This window comes from Crocuta crocuta, unplaced genomic scaffold (genome assembly GCF_008692635.1).
Source record: "Crocuta crocuta isolate KB4526 unplaced genomic scaffold, BGI_CrCroc_1.0 scaffold27, whole genome shotgun sequence".
Taxonomy (NCBI): Eukaryota; Metazoa; Chordata; class Mammalia; order Carnivora; family Hyaenidae; genus Crocuta; species Crocuta crocuta.
This window is the reverse complement of record NW_027532250.1, coordinates 8,522,461-8,536,954: the sequence shown is the minus strand read 5'-3', so window position 1 is coordinate 8,536,954 and position 14,494 is coordinate 8,522,461. Positions and strand designations below refer to the sequence as shown.

General features: G+C 56.5%; 1 protein-coding gene across 1 annotated transcript in view; it reads right to left on the bottom strand.

Moving 5' to 3' along the window:
* Nucleotides 1-14,494, bottom strand: part of PREX1 (phosphatidylinositol-3,4,5-trisphosphate dependent Rac exchange factor 1) — a 181,688-nt gene that overhangs the window by 19,138 nt on the left and 148,056 nt on the right. The window contains exons 18-27 of the mRNA XM_077778338.1: nt 12,647-12,789; nt 11,086-11,178; nt 10,157-10,305; nt 8,447-8,532; nt 6,459-6,595; nt 5,678-5,771; nt 3,433-3,620; nt 3,012-3,173; nt 2,244-2,454; nt 1,544-1,820 (exon numbers count right to left, since the gene is read on the bottom strand). Of these exons, the coding sequence (XP_077634464.1) occupies nt 1,544-1,820; nt 2,244-2,454; nt 3,012-3,173; nt 3,433-3,620; nt 5,678-5,771; nt 6,459-6,595; nt 8,447-8,532; nt 10,157-10,305; nt 11,086-11,178; nt 12,647-12,789 (1,540 nt within the window). The remainder of the gene's footprint in view (nt 1-1,543; nt 1,821-2,243; nt 2,455-3,011; nt 3,174-3,432; nt 3,621-5,677; nt 5,772-6,458; nt 6,596-8,446; nt 8,533-10,156; nt 10,306-11,085; nt 11,179-12,646; nt 12,790-14,494) is intronic.

Sequence of the window (14,494 nt, the reverse complement as noted above, 5' to 3'; positions counted from 1 at the left end):
AGTATCTATGATACTAGTGCTAGGCTGCTGTAAAGATTAAGGGAGTTAAAATACATAAAATGCTTAGAAAAACATCTGGTACTTTGCAAGTGATCATTAAACCCTGGTGCATATACTCCTTCTCCATCTCGGTAAGGTCAGTATTATGATTAGCCCCATTTTACAGGCAGGGACATCAAGGTTCAGAGAGGCTAAGGGACTAAGTGGCACAGCCATTAAGTGACAGGGCCAGGATTCAAACCCGTGCCTATCAGCAGACCCTACATTATTTTTCCTTTATCATGTACAGTTTCCAACACGCACAAAAGTAGAAGGGACAGTACAATAAACCCAGGCACCCAGCAGCTAGCTAGGTCGGTGACAACTCGGGAGCCACCTTGGTTTCCTCAGTCTTTCCCACAGCTTTTGCTTTTGCTGGAGTATTTAAAATAAGTCTAAGATATATAATTTCCCCCCTAAACACTTCCATATGCGTCTCTGACACACTAGGGCTTTCTGTTAAAGCAACGTTCTTAACCCCACCCCCACCCCTCGGAAACATTTAGCAATTTAGCATGTTTCCTGAGGGGCAAACACTTGGCAAGGCCCAGAAACATTTCTATTTGTCACAACTGAAGTGGGAGACAAGGGTCAGGGCACAACTGTGCCCCCTAAATATTTTACAGCACACAGAATGGCTCCACGACGAAGAATAATCTGGCCCAAAACGCCAACAGCGTCAACGCTGAGGAACACTCTTTCAAACATAACCCGACTGCTGTCGCCACACCTAACAGAACTCACAATCCCTCAACACCATCTAGCACCATCCACATTCAAACATCCCCGACGGTGTCTTTTCACAGGCGCCGTGTTAGAAACGCAATCCTGACCAGGTCCGGACGCTGCGTCTCAAGTCTGTCCCCCTCTTCCTCACTGTGCCCCCCTCCCCGCCGCCCCCCACCATTTATGTGGGAATGACTCTGGGCCACTTGTCTAGAATCACCGCCCTATAGATGCGGCCACCTGCATCTCCAAAGGACCGCTCCACCATCCTCTGCCCCCCACATCCTGTCGCTGAGTAGTGAGACAGACATTGTGACGGGAGAACGGTGCCCTTCCACTGAGGGTCCCGTCATTACACCGGAGAGGCCACGCCCAGCTGCCTCCCTTGCTGCCGTGTCTGTTATAAAGTTACCCCAAAACCTTTCTCCACATAGTATCAGCCTCTGCTAATGACTGCTGCCCACACCCATTACTTTATTAGAGTAGCAGCTCTCAGTCGGGGGTGGGTGAAGGGAGAGGAGTAACGCAGCAATTGGTGGCGCACAAGTCCAGGTCGCAGGGTGCGTAGGGAGGGGCATCTGCCAACGTCCGGGAGTGTTTTCGGTCGTCACAGCCGTGAAACAGGCGCGCTATGAGCCTCCAGTGGACAGAGACCAGGGGCATCGCTAAATAGCCTCACATGTGCCCCAGTTATCTTACCCACAGCGTGGATGTTGCTGAGGCCGGCGAACCCCGGCCCGGACGCCCCCCACCCCGTTCCCTGGGGGCCAGGGCTCACCTGTTGATCTGGGTGACATACTGCTTCATCTCCTTCAGCGCCACATCCAGTTTGGTGAAGAGCTGCAGGTAGGCGTCCTGGATCTCCCGGTCCTCCTGCTTCAGCAAGAAGCTCAGGCCCCGGTCCTCCGGGCCCAGGCTCCCATCGGCTGGCCCGGAGCTGCTGTCATTGAGACCCTGGTGTTGGGGGTCCCCGTCCACGGCGGGCAGACACCTCCAGGATGGGGCAGCCATGGTGGTGATACAGTGCTGGGTGTAGGACATGGGGTTCAGGTGGCCTACAGTGGAGGGAGGGAGGGCTCACTTGGAAAGAGCCTCCAGGCACCCATGAACCCCTCTGACAGAAATACACAAACCTATTCCAAGAATCCCAATGAGTGAGAAAAATCTCCTGCTAAAGATTCTTTTAATCCATCACATTACTTTGAGAAGAAAGTTTCTGTTCGGTGCTAATACGCTCTTAACTACCCCGGTACTTTTCCTGACTGGGACTACGAATGTGATGGCTGGTACTCCAGCAGCTTCTTTATAACATGAGGCATCCTTCAGGATGGAAGCCACAAACACAGATTGTGGGGGAGAAGAACTTGGATCCCTGACGCCTGTGGAGCCGCCAGTGCAGTCCCAGGCTGCTGGCCTCCAGACAGGTTTCTGTGTATGTATCTGTGAGATCTGAACATCTAATAGACAGGTGCAGTTACCTTGCTCTGGGTCGAGGCCGATGAGGGAGGGTTTACGACCAAAACGGATACTGAAGGACCTGCCAACTGAGGGAGTGGTCTTGGGGTAGGACACTTCCATGAGGTTGATGTGGCAGTTGGTGGGGCAGAAGTCCAGGCCACACAGCACATGGGGCTCCAGGGGGGCCTGCTTGAAGGGTGGGCTGACCCTGCTCTTCAGCTGGGCTGCAAACTGAGAAAGGCAGGGGGCACAGGGTCATGATTCAGGGGCCCGGGAATTCCGGCCCACCCCCAGCACCCAATCTATCCTCGCCCGGGCCCGACCTTCAAAAACTGGACAGAACGCCAATAGCTTCAAACGGTGCGGAGAAATCGGAGGCCCTCGCATACCTCCCCGCATTCCTACCTCCACAGTCTGTGAGGAGCAGGTAAGGCTGGCCTCCCTGCCCTGAAGTGGTTCGTACAGGCGTAGACAGGGACCCAAGCCAAGCCAATAAGAGCTCCTCTGATTCCGTTTCTACCGGGGACCATTTTGTCGCCGCGCGAGAAGGGCCCGCCCGGAGGGTAAAGCCAACACGGGGAAGTCAAGGCACGAAGAGAGGCGCCACATTCTTCTGATGGGGGCGCTATTCGTTTGAGCACCTGGATGCAACCTTGCCTGAAATTCAGCTCCGGACTTTTCCGTAAGTAACAAACCAATAAATGCTCCTGTTCGCTTAATCTAAGGTGGGCGGGGTTGTGACATTGACAGCCCGAATACCCCAGGCTGGGACCCCGGGGCGTGGGCACCTCCTGGTAGCAGGAGATCCTCTGGCCGATGCGCTCCAGCTTGGTGTCACAGATGTTGCGGAACTCGAAGTGGGACATGGTCTTGATGTCGTTGTTCAGGGCCATGAGCCGCCCACAGTTCTGCACAAAGACAGTGTCGTCTGCGGCAAAGGCCTTGAGGATCTGCAGAAACACGAACCACTGAGCCCTCGCTGCGTACCTGCAGCTCCCTTCTAAAACCCTGGGAGGCAGAGTCTATTACTGGCCCATTTTGCAGATAAATAAGCTAACTAAAGAGGACAAAACCACTCTCCTAAGTCCCACAGCTATCAAGTGGGAGGGGGAAGGGGGGCTAGAGAGGAGAATTCAGGGCTCCAGGCTGACCTGGAGGGAATGAGAACCGCCCCGCCCCCCACCAGGCCAGGGCAGCGTCCAGCAAGACCTTGGCCGTGAGGCTGAAGCAGCCACGGGGCTCCACGATCTTCTCCAGCACGTGGCACTTGATGCCTGCGGTGCTCACGTACTCATACACCACACCGTGCTCCAGGTGTCCGTTGTCCACCGTCAGGCTGACCACAGGGCTGTCCTCATGCAGGCTCAGCTGGGGACCCAGCGACAGCAGCGGGAAGTCTGGAAGCCAAGGGGACCGGCAAACCTGAGGAGGGGGAGCCACCACGAAGCCGCCCGACCCCGACCCTGCACCACAGATGGCTCTTGCTGGGACACACGGGCCGCCGGTTCCGCTGCCGCTGCTCACCCTGGCCAGCCCGCTAGCCTCCGGCCCTTGTCCGAGATTTCCCTTCCAGGAATCCACCTTTGTGCCCCACTCCCAGTCCATTTGGCTCAGGAGAAGGAAGCCCTGACCACACCCTTCCCCGGAGGCACCGCACCGGGGCGGTTCAATTTCCCCTTTGCATAGTCATTGGTTCAGGAATGAGCATGTGGCCCAAGCGAGGCCATGAGAGCCCAGTGTGGGACTTTTGTGGGATCTACAAAGAGAAGGAGGCGTTCTCTTTTTCTACTAGATCCCAAGCTGCCAGCCCCACGGGGCAGACAACAGCCCATAAACGAGAAACCGACACAGAGAGAGCACAGCTGAGAACCGGACAAAAACAGAGAGACTCTTCACGAGGCTGCAGTAAAACTGGATGTGCCAGGCCCAGTTCTAGGCTCTGAGGATACAGCAAGGCAGAAAATAAACAAGCCCCCATACCCCATGGGTCTTCTGCTCTAGTGGGGAACACGCCAGACACCCCCCGGAGGAGGTGACATCTGAGCCAAGTTGAGTGAAGTGAAGAGCATGAGGTAAGAAGTACTCTGGAGGAGAGCATTCTAGCCAGGGGGAAACTGCAAGTGCAAAGGCCCTGGGGTCTTTTACATTTTAAATACATTTGGTATTTAAGAGCAAGAGGCTAGGGGCGCCTGGGTGGCTCAGTCGATTAAGCATCCAACTTCAAGCGTCCGACTTCGGCTCAGGGCATGATCTCACAGTTCGTGGGTTTGAGCCCCGCGTTGGGCTCTGTGCTGACAGCCAGCTCAGAGCCTGGAGCCCGTTTCAGATTCTGTGTCTCCCTCTCTCTCGGACCCTCCCCTGCTCACGCTGTCTCTCTTTCAAAAATAAAATTAAAAAAAAAAAAAGCAAGAGGCTGGAGTGAACGGGCCAGAGGGCAAGAGGCAGAGTGCTCAGAGGTAGAGCTGAAGGCCAGGCTGGAGCCGGAAGACCGTGAGGAGGAAGACTTGATCTTTGCCTGGAGCCACTGGAAGGTTCTGTTCTGTTTTTTTGAGAAGAGCCCGCAGGAGGAGAAGTACGGGAGGACAGGGAGAAGACGAAGCAGGCTACCGCGGCAGTGCCGGTGAGAAGCGACGGCGGCTTATGCCAGGCAGGGATGGGGGCCGTGGGCCGCGGTCAGGTTCCGGATGCATGAAGAAGGCAGGGCAACAAGTGAAGGTGGAGGGAGAGAGGAGAAAGAGGAGAGGTCGGGCGTGCGCCGAAGCTCGGGGCCTTAGAGTCAGGAAGACGGGGTAGGGCGCCTGGGGGGGAACCAGGCTTCAGGGAAGGACAGGAGTTCAACTTGGGCCATGCTACGTGGGCGGGGCCTGGGGGGCCTGGGGACAGAACATGGAAAGACAGGGCTGAGGCTGGGCTACAGAGATGAGGATGGGAGCTGTGGCCTCTGAAAGATGTCCGGGTCTAAGCCCAGGACCCTGGAAGTCCGCTGTTACGTGGGGGGGGGAGGTTACAGACGGAATGAAGTTTGCTCAACAACGGGCTTTACAAGGCAAGAGCCAGACGAACCCACTGTGAGCACAAGGTCGCTGAGTGCGTACAGAGGCCGAAGGGTCAGAGTTAAAGAGACGGCGGAGTGAAGGACACTCGGACCAACATCACTGGCTCCGGAGGTGGAGGAAGGGACCACGTGCAAGGCACGCAGGCAGCTTCTAGAAGCTGAAGGAGGTGAGTAAATGGATCCTCCCCCAGAGCCCCGGAAAGGAGCTCAGCTCTGCTGACACCTGGCCGATGGCCCAGCGAGACTCACGTTGGACCTGCGGCCTCCAGTAACTGAGAAAATAAACGCGTGTTCTAAGCCACAGGTTTGTGCTTCGTGAAGGCTGCCATCAGAACGTAATAGGAGCGGCGGCCCAGGAAGAGGGCCAGTCGGTCCCCTGCGGAGTCTCTGTCGCGTTACCTGAGTCGGGCTGGGGGTCCTCGCCGGGGGCCTCCTGGCTGCCTCGGGCCTCCTGGGCGTCCTCGTGGGTGTGGTAGACCCACTGGTACAGACCCTACCAGGAGAGCAGAGTAAGAGGGTCGCCACGCCACCAGGAGCCCAGGGAGGAAGGGACGGGGCTAAGGGGCCAGCAGTTCCCCGACGGCAAAGCCCAGGCCTCTACCCAGCCGGTGGCACCACGCCTGGAGAGTCCTCCAAGACTTCGCTCTGGAACCTTCCTGAGGGGACCTCTAGTCATGCTCGGCTCTCACCCTCCCCACAGAAGCCGGGGGGGGGGGAGCCTTTGAAAATGAAGGTCAGGCCCATAGGAGCAGAAACCTTGTCTCTCCCGCGGCCCCAGGGCCTGCAAACGTGCCAAGCACATAGCGGGTGGTCAATAAACACTTCCTGGATGAACCAGTGAATGAACACACCCCCCCAGGACCCCGGCCCCCAACCCAACTGTAACATCAACTTTTCCCATCAGCGCCTCATCCAACATGCCTATGCAGTGAGAAGAGGGTCTGATCACACCCATGTGGCGTCTGTGAAAGCTGAGACCATGAGTTATCGGGCCCTCTGGCTCAGGGAGACAGAGAGGGCACAGAGCCACACCCAGGTCAGCCGTGCAAGGTAGGCAGCCCCACCCCACCCTACATGCTGTGCTGCCTTCCCGCTTCTCCCCACAGCAGGCAGGTGGCCCTCGGCCCCTGACCCCACTGAGCAGGGTTTCCCTGATCCCCTTGGCTGCCAGGTGCCTCACCAGGGCCTCTTCTCGGCGGCTCCGGAATGCCTGGAACTGCTCCAGGACCTCCAGCGCACTTTCGTTCATCACGTTGTTGCCATTGACCTTCAGGATGCACTGGCCGGCACAGAGCCCTGCGGCCGCAGCCTCGGAGCCTAAGGAGAGAGGAGTGTTTGGGGCGCATGCTAGGCAGAGAGAGTCTGGGGCAGCGGCAGGCAAGGGCAAGTGACCAGATGAGCACTGTCCCCCACCCCACCTACCACCCCAGTCCCCCAAACACACACCCAGACATTCCACCCCCAACCCACTCCAGGAGGCAGGACCGGGACTGGCATTCCCATTTCACAGAAGAAGAAACTGAGGCTGAGAGAAGTAGTAGCTAGCCCAAGATCACACAGCAAGGAAGATTGGATTTGAACCCAGGTATTCTTCACTCTAGAGCTTCATCTCCTTCAAAATCCCTCTATAACCTGTAATACTAGGACAGGGTCAGCCCCATTTTGCAGACAGGGAAATAAAGGCTTGGAGAGGCAGACTGATTTTCTCAAGGTCACTTGGCTAGAAGGAGCCAGGATTCGAACCCAGGCCTACCAGGCTTCACGCACATGTTTTCTCGGCTATACCATGACTCCCAAAGTACAGGTCTTGGCCCCCAGGGTTTTGTGTGGTTAATACGAAGAGTCTGGAAACGCAGATGAATGCCAAGCTCATCACGCGCGACAGAACATCAGGCCTGTTTGGTGTGACAGTGACGAGTACAGGCCTGGCTCCAGGGGCTTGAGCTCAAACCCTGGCTCGGCCACTGACCAATTGTGTGACCTCAGGCACATTCCTCGACCTCTCTGTGCCTTGGTTTCCTCATCTGTAAAAGGAGGACACTAATGACATCTACTCACAGGGTTCCTGAGAGATTCAGGGAGAAACCACGGAAAGCATTTAGCCCCAACCCTTGCTCTTAGTAAGTGCTCAAGAAACATTAGATGCTTTACTATTTTTGCTTGGTTCACCTACAAACACCCTATTCCTCTCTGTAGGTGCTGGAAGGCAGGCCTGTCACGTCCATATTACTGGTATTTGGGGCTGGAAAGCTCTCTGTTGTGGGGCCGCCCTGTGAGCTGTGGGAAGGTCAACATCCTTCCCGGTCTGCACCCCGGAGATGCCAGCAGCGTCCCCACCCTGAGGGCAGCAACCAAGGGTGTGTCCTCTGGAGGGTGAAAGTGCCCCAGTCGAGAATCCACTTAAGGTGAAAAGGAGAAAATAAAAACCCACTTTAAAATATTAACAAATTCCTCGTAGCTTTCTGCTGTGAGGTGTATTTTCTTAATCATATTACAACCATGACCACAGAGATGGACAATTAATGTTTCAACTGTAAAAGTGGAGTCCTTAGGGGGCGCCTGGGTGGCTCAGTTGGTTGAGTGTCCGACTTCGGCTCTGGTCATAATCTCACGGTTCGTGGGTTCGAGCCCCACGTCGGGCTCTGTGCTGACGGCTCAGAGCCTGGAGCCTGCTTCCAATTCTGTGTCTCCCTCTCTCTCTCTCTCTCTCTGCTTCTCCCCTACTCGTGCTCTGTCTCTCTCTGTCTCTCAAGAAAAATGAATATTAAAAGAAAATTAAAAGTGGAGTCCCTAGGGGCAAAAAGGGTTAGGCTTCCAGAACCTCAGACCTATTTGGTTTCACCTCCAAGAGACCGCAACCCTTTAAGCCGCATACAAGGAGATGGCAACATGAAAGCAGGTCTCTGTCGGCCCACGGGCTGGGTCTGGTCACAGAAGTGTGGCCAAACTTCACATTTCTGGCTTCCCTTAAAAACTCGAGTCTGGCAAGAATGGACCCACATTCCTACCTGGCAATAATAAGCTTGAGCCGAGGAAAAACTGCCCCTTTNCCGAGACCCCTGAGACCCGGGCCGTGGCTCCAGGCCACGATGGGGCCCAGGCCTGGTGGGAGTGGTTTGGGTGCCTCAACTCCTCCCACACACAGACCCACGTCTCTGCTCAGCTCACCTCTGCCCACAGCGTAGACATAGGGCGGGGCGGCCCCGCGGATCCGGAAGCACAGAGCCTCTGGGTGGTCAGGAACCTTGAGGACCCTGCAGGGGCAGAAGCGGCCGTGAGAGAAAGCAGCATCCTCCCCGCAGCCCAGGGGAGCCACGGCGGGGCCTCTGCCTCCCAGACTGCTGGGAAGCCCGGCCCCAAGTGGTAGCAATGCTGGGCTTTCACCAAAGATGCAAAGAAAGACCCCCGCTCTGGCCGGAGCCCCCACCCCCAGGATCTTTGGTTACTCCGAACCACCGGGCCAGCCCTCAGGGATCCCATGCACGGAACCCCCAGACACCCTCCTATGCGGCCTCTGTCACTCTCTCTCGGTGAGGGGAGGCCCCTTGGTGGCCCAACCAGCACCACAGGCAGCCAATACTTTGTGCCACAGAAGTGAGGGTGAGAAGGGACCCAGAGCCTCTAGGTAGGAACCTACAAAAATGCCCACACGTGTCCCCGAGAGAACATTCCGCAGGGGGAGCATCAGAGAAGAGCGAGCGGCACCTGCCCAGGGCCACGCGGGGTCGACGTTAATCTGGCGGCTTCGGGGCGGCTGTCTGCTTCTCGGTCAAGGGCAGGCCCCCAACAACGGGCCTCAGGACACCCTTCCCACCCTCCAGCCCCACCTGCCAGGTAAAACCATCGAGGGAGTCCCTTCTCAAACCCCAGGCGTTTGCACAACTTGAAGCAGGCACGGTCCCCCTGGGTGATTTCTGCCACTTCCACATACCAAACTATCAATCATTCCCCCTAAATTGGCTTGCCTTCTCACTGAAATAATCGTATTTAAAACTTTCCATCACTCCCGTCAATAGGAAACCGGGAGCATTTGCCTTAAATAGAAGAGAGAGATGAAAACCAAATGCACAATTTTTAAAATAGAAAAAGCTTCTCCCTGCACCTATATCTGGCATCCGACCACGTCGCGCCACCTCCAGGGCTGCTGAGCTGGGCCACCGGCCCCTCGCCTCCGCCCGGCTTCCACCGTTACCGCTGACAACCTAGTCTCCACCTGCAGCCAGAGGGATTCTTCCAGAACCTTTGTCACATCATGCCTTGCCTCTGCTCAGAACCTTCCAGTGGCTCGTTGGTCCTTACCATGGGCACAAGGTCCTACAAGGCGTGGCTTCCACTGTCAGGTGGACCTCAGATTCTACCCCTCCCTCTCCCTCACTCTGCTTCCCCCATCAGCTTCCTCAGTGTTCCTCAAAGACACATGCCACGGCTCCACCCCAGGACCTTTGCACTGGCTGTCTCCTCTGCCTGGAACCCTCCTCCTCCAGAAGTTCTCGACCCCCTCCCTTACCTCCTCGGGTCTTCCGCTAAGTTCATGCTGGCATCTCTCTGACCACCTCCCTCCACACAGCCAGCAGCCATTGGCTTTGCCAGCTGTATAGACTGGCCCAAACTTACTACCACCTGGTTCAGCAGGTCTCTTACTTCTCTTGTTTTATCGTCCATCTCCTGCTCTACCCTCCAACTACACTGAGACCTACGAAGGGTGTAAACGTGTCCATCTAGACATGGCTGGAACCCCAGAGCCTGAAGCACCACTCAGTACACAGTGGGTGCTCAATAAACATCCACTGGATGCATGAAAGTGGCAGCATCGTGACACGTGCCTGTGGAACGAGCCCCATCCTCGGGGCGCCGGGANGGCACGCGGAGGACACTCACTCTTTGGCCTTGGCGGCCACCAGGAGGCGCAGCGGGCGGCGGGAGCAGAAGGACTGGCTGAGCATGGACTCCACCTCGGCAAAGGGCCTCAGGAACACCAGGTCCTCGTTGATGGAGTAGATCTTGCGCCCCACCTGCAGCCCGGCCATCTGGGGGCCCGGGGGGCACGCAAGCAGGTTAGCAGCCTGCTCACCAAGGACCCTGACTGCGTTCGGGCAGCGCAGAGCAGCCCCAGGGCCCAAGCACGGCCGAGGGGGCCCACCTGGGCCTCCCCGCGCCCGCCGTGGCAGCAGGCACGTGGCTGGCGAGGCGAGGCTGCAGCCAGGGACTCGGAGAGGAAGCCTGCGCGGCCGCGAACCGGGAAGGTCTCTTGCCTTGGGGAGAGGCAGCGGGGGCCCCGCATCCCACCTGCCAGGCGGCCAACTGGGGCGGCCGCTGTGCCCTAGACGGCCCGGCCGGGAAGCTCGGCGATGCGGACGCTAGACAGGAGTCCCGGTCACCTCCCCACCCCTCACGCTGGGGCTCCGGGAGGCGATGGCCCCTGCACCCAGAAGCGCTCCTCAGTGCTCCCAGGACGCAGGCCCAGCGCCGGGGTGACAGGCGCCCCTCCCCACCCCTCCCCAGGCCCCACGGCTCAGGGGGCGGGGCCGACTCCTCCCTGCCCCGACTCTCTCCCCTCCCTCCTCTAGGTGTCGTGGACACAAACGCGTCCCAGGCAAGCCACCGGCCGTCAGTCTGTCCGTCATCACAGCTGATGCGGGGGCTACCTGACTCGGACACCGCTCCTCTCTTGCACTTGCCCACAAGGCCAGGAGGGGAGCCGGCGGCGCGCCCGCACGGGGCAGAGGCCGCAGGTAAGGCCGCCCCGGACTCAGCCTCCCCACACGGCAGCGGGAAAGCAGAACCAGCACGTGGCAGGCGGCCCTCACCTCGGCCAGCGAGCCCCTCTGGACCGACTTCACCACCACGGCCTTGTTCTTCTCCTCGATGTCAAAGCCATAGTCATCCTCCTGGGGCAGGATCTGAGGGCCCAAGGCGGGAGAGACCCGGTGAGGCACGGGGGGGGGGGGCAGCCCCCCTGGGTCCCCACGAGACCGTGGTCCTGCCGGCTCCTTGTGCCCCAGATCTACACGGAGTAGGGGTGCACAGCAGGGTAAAATTACAAATCGCACCAGTACACAGCAGGCACTCAATACGTATCTGTCAAGTGAAGACACACCTTCCGGATCACGCCTCAGGCTGGTGCTGAGCACATATTTCTTTACTTTTCACTGCCTGGATCCCTTTCCCCTCCCAACCCTCAGGTCTACACCACCGTCTCCCCATCTGCCGGCAAACCGGACATGCAGTACAAGTCTGCTGGCCTAATAAACAAACAGCTCCAAAGGCGTCCAGACACCCAGAACCTGGGGACGGGAAAGGAGTCTTGGGAAGAGGGGTCCCTCCCGTCGCAGGACGCCAGGGGTGTGGGGGGTTAAGGAGCCGGCGGTAGTGCGGATTCAGAGAAACACACTGTGTGTTCAACAAATATTTGCTGAGCTGCTGCCTGTGATACGAGCACAGTGTTGAACAAGACAGTTCCTGCCCTGCTCCAGCCGACTGTCTAGTGGGGAAGAAAGACTACAAAGAAGCAAAGAAATAGAGAATGTGATGCAGGCAGTGTGTCTGGATGAAAGTAAAGCACTTAAAGGGACAGAACGTGGTGCGGCGGGGGTCCCGGAGGAGGAGGAGCTATGTGAGCGGAGACCTGAACGAAATGAGGGACAGAACTTTATGAAGAGTGGAAAAAGTGTTGCGAGCAGAGAAAACAGCATGTGCAAAGGCCCTGAGTCAGGCCCACAGGACCAGAGGATAAGAAAGGAGATCAGAGGGAGGAGAGAACTCAGGAGATGAAGCTGGAGAGGCAGGGAGAGTCTTGTAGACCATGATGAGAGACTGGATTTTATCCCAAGTGTGATGGGGAACACTGGTGGCCTTTATAGTGGGAGAAATGGGAATCCTCATATTAACGGGGCCCCTGTAAGTACCACAGGAGAGAAGGTATTGGTGCCGTCTTTGTATTAGTCAGACCGCAGCCCCCTCTGGCTGTGCCAGGAGACCTAGCCTGCTGAGCACCTCTCCTGATGGCCCCCCGTGGGCCAGGCATGCAGACAGAAGCTGCTGGTCATCAACAGGCAAAGAAACAGGATTCGAGGGGAGAGGCTGCTGGGATACCTGAACAGGCTGGGATATGTGGACAGGGCACCAGCCCAGAAGACCTAAGACCCAACCGCCCTGCACGATGCTAAGCTGGGATGTGGGGTGGGCAAGGGGAGAAGGAAAGAAGAAAGGGGGCCAGCAAGCCCAAACTCTTTATAAAGGAGGGCGTCTTGGCCAGGGAGCTGCCATCCCCATACTTGGGGGCTCTTCTAGCCATATCGGAGGGCACCCAGCTCCCAGCCTGCAGCCGGGCCCGGGAAGGCCGACGCAGCACTTGAGCTCTGCTCCTACCAGCAGGCGCTTGGCCAGAATGTTCTCCACCAGCTTGAAGTCGTTGCGCAGCTGTTTGTTCTTGCTGCTGGTCCCCTCCATCTCCTCGTCTGCGTGGAAGCGGAAGTACTGGGACTCATCCTTGAACTCGCTCTTCTCCAGCACTGCAAACCCACAGACATGCAGCACATGGTCAGGCTCACGAGGGAGGGTGGCAGCAGCGCTTGCCAACTGGCAGCCATGGGCCAGAACGAACCCCTGGGCGAGTTTTCTTTGGCCAGAGCAGTGTTTTATTAAGTAGAACCGGGTGCCAACATTAACGTATTAGGACAGTTCACATAATCGTCTGGCTTTCTGACTGCTCTTGAAAAATCTGAACTTGCCCCATCTGCTACAAAGACAGTATTACAAAGCCATGGTAACAAAACTAGTGTGGAACTGCAGCAGAAACAGATAAAGAACCAGTGGGAGAAAACAGAAATTGCATAATAGGACCATGTGTTTATGGAAACTCAGCATATAGGGGAAACTGACTCATGGGGAAAAATAAAATAAAACCAGATCCCTACCTCACACCATAAATAACAACAAACTCCTGATGGACTAAAGACCTAAAAATAGGAACAGGAAAACTAAAGCTCACCAAACAAAATGCAAAGTCGCTCTGTCCTAGGGTAGAGAAAGAGTTCACACACAAGACCTCCCAGAAAGCAACATAATAAAATTAGAACTTTGGTTCAATAACAAGACCATAGGCAAATGGTAGATTCAAAAGTAACTGTAATGTCTAAAACCAAAAAGGAGTAAATATCTAGAATATATTAAAAAAAAAAAAAACTCCACCAAATCATTCAGAGAAAGCTAGGACACATAAATAAAAATGGGCAAAGGATATGAATCAGCAATTTCCGACGGGGAAACCCACGCGGGCAGCAAGCAGGCGAAAAGGAGTTGAACGTCACTAACAATCAGAAGCAGACCATGAAGGGACAATTTAGACTGCAGATTAGCAAACCTTAAAGGCCAGATGTGGCCCTCTAACTCTTTTTATAAATAAAGTCTTATTGGAAACCAACCACATCCATTTATTTACGTTATGTTATGGGGCTGCTTTCACGCCCCAGTGACAGAGCTGAATAATTGCTTCGTGTAGGCTGTATAACCTACGAAGCCTGAAATATTTACTATCTGGGCCTATACAGAAGAAGTTTCCTGATCTCTGTTCTAGAAGCCAGGAAAATGAATAAAAATAACTAATTAACAACCAGCATGTGATCTGATCCCTGCGGGTTACTGTTTCCAGTTTGCCGGAGTCACCAGGGCCAAGCACGCGTAGACTCGTTTTCTCCTGGGCCAAGGACGGATTTGCTGCACTGCTCTCACAGCAGGGGACACTGGGCCCGGGGAAGTGCCCCAGGTCACAGGGCAGGTAGGCTCCCCCTCCCCCATACTGCCTAGCCCCCCCTTTCAGAAGGGGGGCCCTGGGCTGTTTGGTGAAGGCAGCTGTCCGAAGTCAGCGGGCCCAGAAAGGACAACAGCTGCCTCAGCACCCGACTGGGTGATTACAGGGGATGCAGCAGGCGATGCTTTCCTTCTCCCCCTTCCCAGGACATGCGGCTGTTTGTGTCTTTCTCGGGCCACCCTGAAGACCTCTTCGGAGAAAACGGGCACACGAATTGCTACTGTGCCCAGAGCGGGGGTGCCAGGCTGTGGGGGGCCGGCTGGCTTCACCTGCACTGTAAACACGAGGCGGAAAGACTCTGGGAGGTGGGAGGAGGAAGCGCGATGCTGTGTCCCGGCAGAAACGACGGGGGAAACAGCTGGAATCTCAGAGCCCAGGAGCTCAGCCAGGCGAGGTCCCACCACTCG